Genomic DNA, 12,096 nt, shown 5'->3' with positions numbered 1-12,096 from the left:
GAGAAATTCCCTCTCAATTTCCAGAATGCCCACTGTGGTTTCTGTAGGGGTCCGTCCATTTAGAATGAGGCAGGCACTTGGCCGCTGTGCGGGCTGGAACTTACTGCTTCAGCCACTAGAGGGCAGCAGCAGCTGCTCCAAAAATCTCCAGATGAGAACAAAATGGTCAAATAATATGGTTCCTGATGACTCCTGAGGATCGATTTGAGTTGTCGTGTGGCCTTCTCACTGAGCTGCCTGTTATTTTCATCTCCAATTTAAGTGGCAAAGTGCTCGGGAATCCTCAGTGCGTCACCATAGGCTTGGAGTAGGGTGGTGGCCAAGGGTTATGAATACTTAGTGATTGTCAGGTGTGTGTTTTTTCTTAAAGATTTTTATTGATTTCAGAGAGGAAGGGAGGGGGAGAGAGAGAGAGAAAGAAACATCCAAGATGAGAGAGAATCATTGATCGGCTGCCTCCTGCACACCCCCCACTGGGGACCGAGCCCCCAACCCCGGCATGTGCCCTTGACCGGAATCGAACCTGGGACCCTTCATTCTGCAGGCTGACGCTCTATCCACTGAGCCGAACCAGCTAGGGCTGGTTTTCAGTTTTTTGTACTCGTTCAATAGAAACTTATCTGGCCACTGGGTAAAGCTAGCAATGAAACTACTGGTCCGCTATGTGTTAAGTTGCCAAAGGTGATACAGTCACTTAAAGGGAGGTCTGGGGTTTAGATCCACCATTCCCATCTTCATTCAGCGTTCATCCATTCAAGCGTCACCTATCTGTGGTACATCCACCATGCATAGCAGGCAATTCTGGGCATAAGATTTACCTTCCAGAGCTTTGAATCAGAGAAGTTTAATATTATGTTCATAGATGGTCCCAGCCAAACATTTTCGATGTTAAAATAACTTTATGAGAGCCCTAGCCGGTTAGGCTCAGTGGATAGAACATTGGCCTGCGGACCGAAGGGTCCCAGGTTTGATTCTGGTCAAGGGCAAGTACGTTGGTTGCAGGACCCTCCCCGGCCTGGGCCCCGGTCGGGGCGCCTGCAGGAGGCAACCAATCCATGTGTTCCTCTCACATCCATGTTTCTCTCTGTCTTTCCCTCTCGCTTCCACTCTTCATAAAAATCAATGGAAAAATATTCTCGCGTGAGGATTAAAAATAATAATAATAATTTTATGAGATACAGAGTAGAAAAGTTCTCAGCTTTTGTTGTTGTGACTGTCTGTCTTCAATGCGGCTCTTGCAGAGTTGAATGTCTTAGTCTGTGATGCGAAGCTCTAAGTGAGAAAATGGTCAAGTGCCTTTCCCAGTGGTTTCGGGGACGTCACCCTCTCCCTCCACGAAGGAGCATGTCTCGAGGTGAACATTCCGTGTGAAACTCCGGGTTCTCCCGTCTGGGGCCTGGGGCCCCTTTCTTCCACGTGCTCCGTGCCCCGGTGCTGTGTTCTCTCAACTCCCAGGTTCCCCTGCTGCTGCCGGTTTCTTCTGCCTTCTGAGTTATAAGCTGCTGCCAGATTTATATTTCTGCAGCTTGGCGCCCATCACTTTCCTCTCCTGCTCATCAGCAAACCTGAATTCCCTTCCCTCCTCACACTCAAGTCATTCCAGATGGACCGAAGGCTTACGTGTAAAAAACAAAGAAAGAAAAACTACAAAATCAGTGGAAGAAACATGGTGGAACTCATTTAAAATCTCGTAGAGAAAATTGCTTCTAAGCAGAATGTCAAACTACAGTGCCGTAAATTTGGCCAAAATTTGACCAAATAAAAATGAAAATTACTTATTGCAAGAAGTCACGTAAAGTTAAACAGTTTTTGACGTGATCTCTATAGCCGATGGCTGATTTCCATAATGAAGGACCCATTCAAATTCATAAACAAATCGTGAACTGTACACCCAGAGGGAAAGGGGCAGGGGATTTGAACAAGAATTTTCCTGACCAAGAACTAGAAATGTAGGTCCCTAAAACATGATTTACTCCAATGTTAGAAATAGAGAAAAACAGGCAGTACCATTATTCATTTTTTGTTGGTTTTACTTTTATTTTTTAAATATATTTTTATTGATTTCAGAGAGGTAGGGAGAGGGAGAGAGAGAGAGAAACATCCATGATGAGAGAGAATCATGGACTGGCTGCCTCCTGCACACCCCACACTGGGGATTGAGCCCGCAACCTAATGTGCCCTTGACCGGAATCGAACCCGGGACCCTTCAGTCCGTAGGCCGATGCTCTACCTACTGAGCCAAACCAGGGACCCTTCAGTCCATAGGTTGACCTCTATCCATTGAGCCAAACCAGCTAGGGCCATTGATATTTTGTTTTAAGAGAGAGGGAAAGACAGAGAGAAACATCGATGTGAGAGCAACACATCAATAGTTTGCCTCCTGCACATGCCCCGACCAGGGCCCAGGCCAGGGAGGAGCCTGCAACCGAGGTACATGCCCTTGACCGGAATGGAACCCGGGACACTCAGTCCTCAGGCTGACGCCCTAACCACTGAGCACACCCACGGGGGCGGCCTTGGTATTGGGAATTGGAGGTTGTGTCACTCCATGGGGTCCACATGGCAGAATCAGTGGCACCCCAGCCCGGAGGCACCGTCACCAGCCTCTTAGCATCCTTCCCCTCCCCAGGCCCCACCCTGCCTCCTCCTTCCCAAGAGCCTCATTGTAGATGGAGAAGCTCCCAGTGAAAAAAGGTTAAAGTCCACCCATTCAGGTGTCATCTCGTCATCTGTATAATCTGGGAGTTGCCTTTCGGAGCGGCCGACCCCTTTGTAGAGCCTGCCTAGTTGAGATGTTTCATCCCTGACAGCCAGGCACTTAGGCTCTGAGAGAGAGAAAAAAAAAGATCACCCCACTGCCCCCCCTTTCTCGGATTTTCCCGAACAATTAACGCCGCGCTGGACGGACCTGACCCCCCCTTTCCTCGCCGGGCTCCGTGAGGCCAGGCCCCCCCTTCGGCGAATCCCAGACATGAAGATCTCCTTTCACGCGACGGCCGCCATTCACCCGTGAAACAGCTTGGACATTATGTGGCTGTCAGGGTGCCTGGGGATTACCCAGGGTGCTTTGCCGGGGAGCAGGGGGTACAGCGAGGCCTGGGCTTGAGATGTTTATTTGGAGAGTGTGCTGACAAGCATGAAGCCCTGATCCCACAGTGGCACTTCCATTTAATTAAGGGCCTCTTTTTATTATAGTTTCCCCCCCACTTTTTATTTATTTAAATAGAGAGAGATACCAGAATGATTGTTACAGTCCGGCTTGCAAGGGGTGGGGTGTGGGGGGCAGACTGCTCACAGGGTAGTGGCTGTGAATGGGCTCATTTTTACAATCCCACCCAGAACTGCACTTAACTTGGCGTGTGTGCGTGTGTGCGTGTGTGCGTGTGCGTGTGTGTGTGTGTGTGTGTGTGTCCGTGTTTCAACTAAAGGCAGCTGGGCTTCTGCCCGCCCCGTGTTGCCAAACTCACAGTGTGACACTTGATACGTCTGCGTGGGTCCTTGTCGTCTCTTTTCTTTGTTTTAAAGTTCGTAGCCTTGCGAGATTAGAAGACGAACATCAAAATGATCCCTGTGCCTGCCTGGCAAGGCTCGTGATACAGTATGCACGTAACATCTTGCTTTACAGTAGCGGTTCTCAACCTGTGGGTCGCGACCCCTTGGGCGGTCGAACGACCCTTTCACAGGGGTCGCCTAAGACCATCCTGCCTATCAGGTATTTACATGACGATTCATCACAGGAGCAACATGACAGCTAGGAAGTAGCCACGGAAATAATGTTATGGTTGGGCCACAACATGAGGAACTGTATTTAAAGGGCCAGAAGGTTGAGAACCACTGCTTTCCAGGCACGTGGCATTGGGTGAAAATAGTTGGGAAAGGTATTACCTTCATTTTTCACTAGTTTTTAATTCTGCAGCTAAATAGAAACGTGGGGAAAAAATGGAGTTAAAAAAGTAACGGATTCAAGTAATTCATGATGGGTATTAACAGCTTGGCCCATGTTAATGACAGAGTAACTTCCTTAATTTGTGATTGAATACACTTCGGCTTTTTGGCTCGCTGTTAATATCAGGAATTCACTTCAGTACCCATAGCAGGGGTGTACTGTGGTAAATCGGGGTCTTGGTGTACTTATTCATAGTTCTTGTTTGTTCAAATATATTTTTGTTGATTTCAGGGAGGAAGGGAGAGGGGAGAGAGAGATAGAAACTTCAGTGATGAGAGAGAATCATGGATCGGCTGCCTCCTGCACGCCCCCTACTGGGAATCGATCCCACAACCCAGCTACATGCCCTTGACCGGAATCGAACCCGGGACCCTTCAATCCTCAGGCCGACGCTCTATCCACTGAGCCAGACCGGCTCGGGCTGTTTCACAATTAATTACGATAATATAACACCAAATTCGATTTTTTTTCTTCCTTTGTAGCCATTCCAGCTGGCTGTTCGTTTAAGCCCTCTTTAGTCGTAATTCACCAGGTATTAATGCACATGTGTTCCTGTCTCTGTTACGTGTCCTAGGCATGATGGCATACTTGCATGCATGTAACCCACATGCACCACACATAACCCAGGCATAATGTTGGCAGGCATTTCTCCCCCCCCACCCCTTCTCCATTGATCTCAGAAGTGTGGACGAGGGCCCGTCATCGGCCCTCTTTTCTGCTTTGGACACCGTGGCTGGAGGGACCTTATTCATTTCTTTTGGCGTCCGATTCAAAGCTCCCCGGAGGGGCGGGCAGGTCAGGGGTGCCGCCCCGGCCCACGGAGGGCCTGGCTGGTGTGGCGTTCAGCTGGCCGGGGCCGAACAATGCTCCCTGCTTCCCTGCAGGTGCGGGAGGCAGCAAAGAATGGCAACTTTGTCCATTTAATCTCTACCCCCCTCCCCCTCCCCCTCCCCCTGGTTCCAGGCTCCATCCCCTCGCCCCATCTTTTGAGCCAGCGGTCCCAGAGATTGATTGATTTATTATGATTATGTTCTGACATGCAGGGTTCTGTCAAGTCCGCCATCTGGCCAAATGTTTGAAAAAAAACAAAACAAAACAAAAAACACACCAAAAAGTGGTTTCTTTCCCTTTTCACTGCCTCCCAGCCCTTCTTAAAGAGAGGTGGGCTTCTCCCCAGGACTCCCAACGTCGCCAGTGGATTTGATTGCGGGAGTTTTGGGGGGCAGTGTGGTGATGACATGCCCCCAGTGAAACAAGACAGAAAGAGCTCAAGGAGCCCATTTATATTCCGCCACAGACGGCAGAGACGAATCCGTCCTTTACCCCAAATTGTTTCGTATGTCCCTGCTCCCCACCTCTGGGCCTTCGGGGTTCCTCAGGGACAGATCCGTCCTGGGTGCGCGTGGTGAAATACTTTGAGCTCCGGGAGTGTGGAAAGAAACTTTACTTAATGGAGAGATCACCCAGGCGTTCGCGTACATTTTAAAAAAAAACCACAAACCTGTCTAGCTCGCTCTCTTTCTCTCTTAAAGGCACCAGCGATCCCTACGTGAAATTTAAGCTGAACGGGAAGACGCTGTACAAAAGTAAAGTCATATATAAGAACTTGAACCCGGTCTGGGATGAGATCGTTGTCTTGCCAATACAGAGCCTTGATCAGAAGCTCCGTGTGAAGGTAATCAATCACAGATGGCTTTCAGATCTGCTCTTGTAGGCCGATCGTTACCCTCTTCAAAATGAGCCTCCCTGAATTCATTCTTTTATTGTTCTTAAGCGCTGGGTTAAAAATACCAGCAGGGATAGGGCTGTCTATATGCCTCGCCGACAATGTGTTATTTCTTTCCGACCCATGAGATATAGACTGTACAGAACATCCGCGTGGAAACCACATCTCCACTGATTGTACTTAAACTTACCGGATGTGGAAGAATTATTACCAGCAGTTCAGGAGCGACGCGTCCTACAGCCTCTCTCATTAGGAATAACTTTATACTTAATAGAGCTTTAAGCTCCTGGTTGTAAGCATTAATTGCTCTAACATCTGGGTGAAAACTGCCTGAGTTGAGTGCAGGAGGAGATTGCTAGAGAATATTTAGCAAATTTCTATTTAATTGGCAGACCTAACTCACCATGGAAAATACTAAATTTTAATGAGAGCCCGTTTGAGACGACGGAGAGTAGTCCATTGTGCATAACGTCTGAATGCATATGAACACTGCCTTTTAAAAGTATATTCTGCTACTGTTTCGGGCAAAATGGGCAAGTTAGAATAATTTTCTCCTCTCCATCGGCTTGGCGAAATTCCTCCTGAACTGTACTATGCAAATTATTTTTAAAGCTAGAAGACTGAATGTAAAGTTCTCAGCCTATTACATGTATGAATAATCTGAGAGACGTGGTTTTACCGCATTAACGTGTGTTCCTGGCCCGCTTTTAAAGGTATATGATCGAGATTTAACTACATCTGATTTCATGGGCTCTGCGTTTGTCATCCTCAGCGAACTTGAGCTGAACAGGTATTGTACTTTTACCTTCTAACAGCTATTAATGAATTTTAGAGGGAACTCGAGATCATGTTAACTGGCATTTGCTTAGATCAAATGACAGAAAAGTCTGCATCTATGAAAGAGGGCTGAACATGTCTTAGATGAATGATTTCTGCTTTTCAGTTCCCAAACGCACTTGTCAGATATGAAGTCCTCCATAATACATGCTACCGTGTGCAGTGCATTTTTCAATCTCACTTGTTAATATTCAGGTTTCTGTTCACCTACCTGACTTGAAGTTAAAACAAGTATTTACATTTTATTGGGGGGGGGGGAGGTGAGAAGCAGTTAACCAGCTGTTGAATGAGGCAATACCACACAGTTTCTCTGCCTTGAAGGCGGTTGTTTTATTTCCTGAATTTGGTGCTTTTTAAACTTGTGTCTAACCCTTATTCGGAGCTAGGAGGCTTTTACCATGGGTTTCTGATGCATTATAAGACTACACAGGACGGCCAGGAAGTGCTCACATTATTTGTTGGTTTTTTTGTTGGTTTTCTATTTTTTTGCTTGTAGAACGACTGAACATATTTTAAAATTGGAAGACCCAAACAGTTTAGAAGACGACATGGGAGTGATTGTGTTAAACCTGAACCTCGTCGTGAAACAGGGTGACTTTAAGAGACATGTGAGTATCCCCACTTTGTTCTTCTTGAAATCCTCCATTGCCTTCGTCCCTGGATCACTGGGCGACCAGATGGATTGATCTTTTTTGTAATTGTTTTGGGGGGGAAACAAATAATTTAACAGAGACTTAAAGAACCTATCTGTGGTGTGTGTATGTATGTGTATATATATACACACACATACATACATACATACATACATATATATCCTCTCTTTTGGATCTCTGGAAAGAAAATCAATTAAGAATTATCGTGCTCAGTGGATAGAGCGTCGGCCTGCAGACTGAAGGGTCCCGGGTTCGATTCCGGTCAAGGGCATGTACCTTGGTTGCGGGCACATCCCCAGTAGGGGGTGTGCAGGAGGCAGCTGATCGATGTTTCTCTCTCATGATGTTTCTAACTATCTATCCCTCTCCCTTCCTCTCTGTAAAAAAATCAATAAAATATATTTTTAAAAAAAGAATTCTCCCTATTTGGACTAGGGATATAGATAGCGCTGCTATGACTAAAATGTGTATGTGGCTTATGGTTTGCTCTTAGCAGATCATCTGAAATACAATTTTACTACGTGTTCAGGTTTTTACTTACCATCTCCTTAGATCCTAGAGAACTTGGGTATTGTTCAGTTACGAAAAGCAGTTTCCAGGATTTAATTACTGCGTTGTACATTATTAAGGCTACCAAGTATAGTATATATTTGAAGCATTTCCGTTTCTGTTTCTTTTAGCCACCAAGTTTTCTACGGAGAATACTTTTGGGAGGATAGAGATTTTAATGTTCTGTGGTCCGTTATATAGAAATTTCCAGCTAATGCACAACCTGGTGCAGATTCCTGTAATACCAGCACAGCTTTGGGTTTTGTGATGCTATGGCTGGGGTTCTGTCATTTTGAGCACATATGTGAATGCAAATAGTAATCTTATTTTATATTCAGAGCATATAATGAGACTCCAAGAATTAATATAAGGACAAAAAGCATCTTTGGTTGTCACTTATTCGAAAGGTATTTTTGAAGCCAGCCGAAATACCTTCTCGAAAAGGGACAAAGCTGTGTGAAAATGGAGCGTGTTTCAAATCGGGCCTGTTTATAAATTAGGCCTCCATTAATGCCTCTCGAATTGAGTCACTGGGGTCGGCGACAAGAGTATTCTTCATTTTGACATCATCTTTGCTTGTCGTTGTAACTTATTTTCACGATGAAAATCATGACTGATTTACTGGTGACCTGAGAAAAACGGCTTCAGGAAGCAGGAACACAGCACTGTGACTTTTCAAATGCCAGAGGGTCAGCTAAATAGTTGCTATTTTTAATTCAAAACCGTACGCGGATTTACTGGTCAATGACGGAGAAAAAAAAAAATCCATCGATTTTTTAAAAAGTGTCAGCGTTCAGATTTGAGGCCTCTTTAACGCTGACGTTTGGATGTTGAAATGTCTTCAAGTTGCTGTTGAAAATGAATCTATTTTTCTAGCTAACGTCACGAAGAAGGAATTTTCTGCGGCTTCTCTTAGTCTTGACAGTATTGGCACTTGAGTCAGTGTCACGGTGAGCAGAAGGCGACCAGTCACTTGAGCTGGTTGCTGGGTTAAGATACATGAATGTGAGCCAGTATCGTTTGCCACATGGGTGAGCAATTGCTAGCTGATAGGTTCCAATAATTTCTTACATGTGTAAGTGGGGTTTGTAAAGTTGGATAATTTCCCCATGAAAACACTTGCATATTTAAGCAGCATACTAGCTGCATACTTATTCCCCTTGTAAATTTTCCTGTGACAGATTAGATTATGTTTAGCAGTGACACTGACCCTTACAATATATTTAAATATTGCCAAAGTTTGGAGTTTGAAAGTAATGCTACCTTAGTTAAAATTTTTATTTCAATAAGGACACATTTGTAATACCTTAACTAATAAAGAATTAAAAAGAAATTATTTCAAATGGCAGAGATATTAATATTCAGTACAGCTTGAGTTTTTGTAGTTGTTGTTTTTTATATAAAGCATCTCAAGGAATATCTTTCCAGAGTCCTAAAAGTAGCCACACTTGTCATGTTATTTGGTTTGGCTTTCCAATTTTTTTAAAAATTATATTTTTATTGATTTCAGAGAGGAAGGGAGAGGGGGAGAGAGAGAGGGAGAGACATCAATGATGAGAGAGAATCACTGTTCGGCTGTCTCCTGCACACCCCACACTGGGAATGGAGCCCGCCACCCGGGCATGTGCCCTGACCAGGAGTCGAACCGTGACCTCCTGGTTCATAGGTCGACGCTCAACCACGGAGCCACACTGGCCGGGCCCCACCTGCTGTTTTTGAGAAATTTTCAGGCTGAATATGTGCTCGCTCACGTACTTTTCTCATTTTCTTTGTTCTTTGCTTGTCTGGCAGAGGTCTAGTGTGCAAAATACTTATTTTGTATATGTTTTCTGTGGGTATTATAATGCAGGGAAAAACCCCCGCCTGCTCTCATTCGTTCCAACTGGCAGTTTTATTTTTCTGTTTCTGTACTTGACCAAAGTGTACCCCTGCAAGGAACAATTTATCCCAGGCCATGGGTAGTTACTCGACTCACAGTGCCTGTCGGGGACCTTTTGGATATAAAAGGAAATGTCTGAGGATTTTTTAAAAATAAAATATACTCAATAAATATTTATTGAACCAATTGATAGGGAAACTCTGACAATTTCACATAGTTTTACTGATCTTTGAGTCAGATGTTTCTGAATCTCCTTAGTCAATTCTTTTAGCTCAGTCTGTCAGCAATGGCACGTTGTTTATGGGGGTCCTCTTTGTCTCCAATAAACAGTTTCAACCCATATTTCAAAGATGCGGATGTTTTTGATGAATGATGACTCTACACATGGTCCAGGAACCTAGGGAGGTATTTTCATGGAGTGTTTTCCCTTTTGAGGATTTTTTAAAATTGAGTTAAGTTACTAAAGTTTTATATTAGGTTTTTTAAATGGGAGTAATAACACGAAACTGGGAAGACGGTGATTTATTGATAGGGAATATTTTGTTTATAAATTCAATTTTTTTTTAAAGTCTGATGGAGAGATTTCAGTTTGAATTCTCAGTGTTGAACCCATATTTCTTACCATCCTCATTGAGGCAATCGCTGTTGCTGTAGAACCAAGATGACAAAAACCTTAACCTGTGCAAAATGTCTATGAATTGACCCTTAGGCGCGGGTTGCTGTGTATGTGGGCAGAGCACAGTGAGAAGGTAAGGCAGTGAACGGCTGGAAAACTGACCAACCTGGCATCTCTTTTTCTTGGCAAAAATAGGATTGGAGTTAGAATCACAGCCCCTGTCATCCGACTCCCTGGGTTTGAATCCCGGCTCCCACATTTTCGAGTTTTGAGAATGAAGCGAGCAGGTCAAATTCACAGACTAACCCAACGCCTCTCAGCGACAATTTCCTCATGAGTGAAATGGGGATTAAAAAAAAAGGTTATTTTACAAAATTGTGAAGATTGAGATGATCAGGTGCAGAGTTTGGCATGGGGTAGGCACTCTCTATATGGTAGTTTTCGTATTGTAGTAAGCAGACAGTAACAGTCATTCTGCACTTATATCCATATCCATTTTATATGTCTTTTATGGTCATTATAGAGATCAAAAGAATCATACGTCAACAGGCCCTAAATAGCCTTGTGTACCTTTAAGATGGTAATTAATTTTGATGTATGTTTGGGTTGAAATACATGTCATTGTGTTACTGGGATAATACGAAAAAGAACTGATTTTAGCACCCATGTCACGTGCTTAAATGCTGAACTCACAGTTGCACCAGCAGAAGTGTTTTTAAATAAAGAATATTTTCAAGTCACTTCCGTATCCACGTTTCTAGTTGCTGGTCACTAGAATATAAGTGGATTTCCCCCAAAGACTATATATTGCCTGGTTTATAATTTACTGGGAAGATGTGTTGGTGACATGGACGGGTCATTTGCCTAAAGGTATTTTTTCCTTAAGCAATAATAATCAATGTGGGCTGCTCCATTAGGCTCATAATTGAGTTGTAATCTCCCAAATTTATCCGAGTTTGAACATCAACATCCAGTTAGGTGGCTAACCAGCCACAGTCCTGGGCAGTGATGGAGGGAACGAGAGGATTTTGCTAGGAGAGAATGTTAACTGTCTACGCAATCCAGCAGCCTTAGTTTTAGCAGGACCCATGAGAGCGCCAAACAGACCGGTGGAGAAATTCCTTGCTGTTTAGAAATTTTTTCTTCTCTCCTCAGAGCTGTGTTAGCCGATTTTTCTTCATTGTGTAGGAATGACTCCATTTTTTTTTTTTTTTAAATTGAGACTTAATCCGTGGAGGTAAATGGAATTATTTTTCTAGTACCTAAAACTCTGGAAACCTAAACATGAACACACATTGTCCCTGAATTTCTTTAAATATTTTTGTAACCTCACCTGAATATTTCAAGTAGGAGAACTCTGCCTTTTCGAGGTGAAATTGTACTGTTTTCAGGCGTTGCAGAACATACGCGTAAATGGACTTATACGGACTGAGCACTATTTCTATGACCTTGGCCGTTCCTTGTTGAAAGTACTGTGAACAAATGGTGTAACGGCCACAGATACGTGATTTCTCTCTGTTTCTAACTGTTTCCTTGCTCACACGTGTTTTCTCTGTAACCTCAGACAAAGGTGGGGTGTCCGTCATTCCCAGTCATTTTTACCATCTGACTAGTAGAATGCTATCTTTGTGTGGCTAACGGTTCTGTTTCTCTCTTTCCTTTTGCCCTCCTTCACCATTCAATGGACTCCATCCTCAGCGTTGGTCGAATCGCAAGCGGATAAGCGGAGGCAAGGTAAATACCACTGTTTTGTGTTTTTTTTAATGTGTTATTTACATCCTTGGGTTAGGAGTTCACCTTCATTACAAACACAAGCGCACACGTGAGTCATACCGCCGACCCCTCCCAGGGAGCCGGTTCTGTTCCTCTCCCTGCTGTTCGGCCGGAGGA

At 44.3% G+C, this 12,096-nt stretch overlaps 1 protein-coding gene across 12 annotated transcripts in view; it reads left to right on the top strand.

Annotated features, from left to right (window-relative positions):
• MCTP2 (multiple C2 and transmembrane domain containing 2) overlaps positions 1-12,096 on the top strand; it is a 131,783-nt gene that overhangs the window by 34,869 nt on the left and 84,818 nt on the right. For 11 of the 12 annotated variants that reach the window (XR_009450318.1, XR_009450317.1, XM_059678092.1 and 8 more), the window contains 4 exons: positions 5,479-5,621; positions 6,386-6,462; positions 7,006-7,117; positions 11,905-11,940. Coding sequence is in view for 9 of the 12 variants with exons in the window: in XM_059678092.1 (XP_059534075.1) it covers positions 5,479-5,621; positions 6,386-6,462; positions 7,006-7,117; positions 11,905-11,940 (368 nt within the window). In the remaining 3 variants the exon portion in view is untranslated. Of the gene's footprint in view, positions 1-5,478; positions 5,622-6,385; positions 6,463-7,005; positions 7,118-11,904; positions 11,941-12,096 lie in introns of those variants that run through there. The other variant, XM_059678100.1, reaches the window with a different exon arrangement.

The sequence above is a fragment of the Myotis daubentonii genome, chromosome 21 (assembly GCF_963259705.1).
Source record: "Myotis daubentonii chromosome 21, mMyoDau2.1, whole genome shotgun sequence".
Taxonomy (NCBI): Eukaryota; Metazoa; Chordata; class Mammalia; order Chiroptera; family Vespertilionidae; genus Myotis; species Myotis daubentonii.
This window is presented reverse-complemented; position numbering and strand designations above follow the sequence as displayed.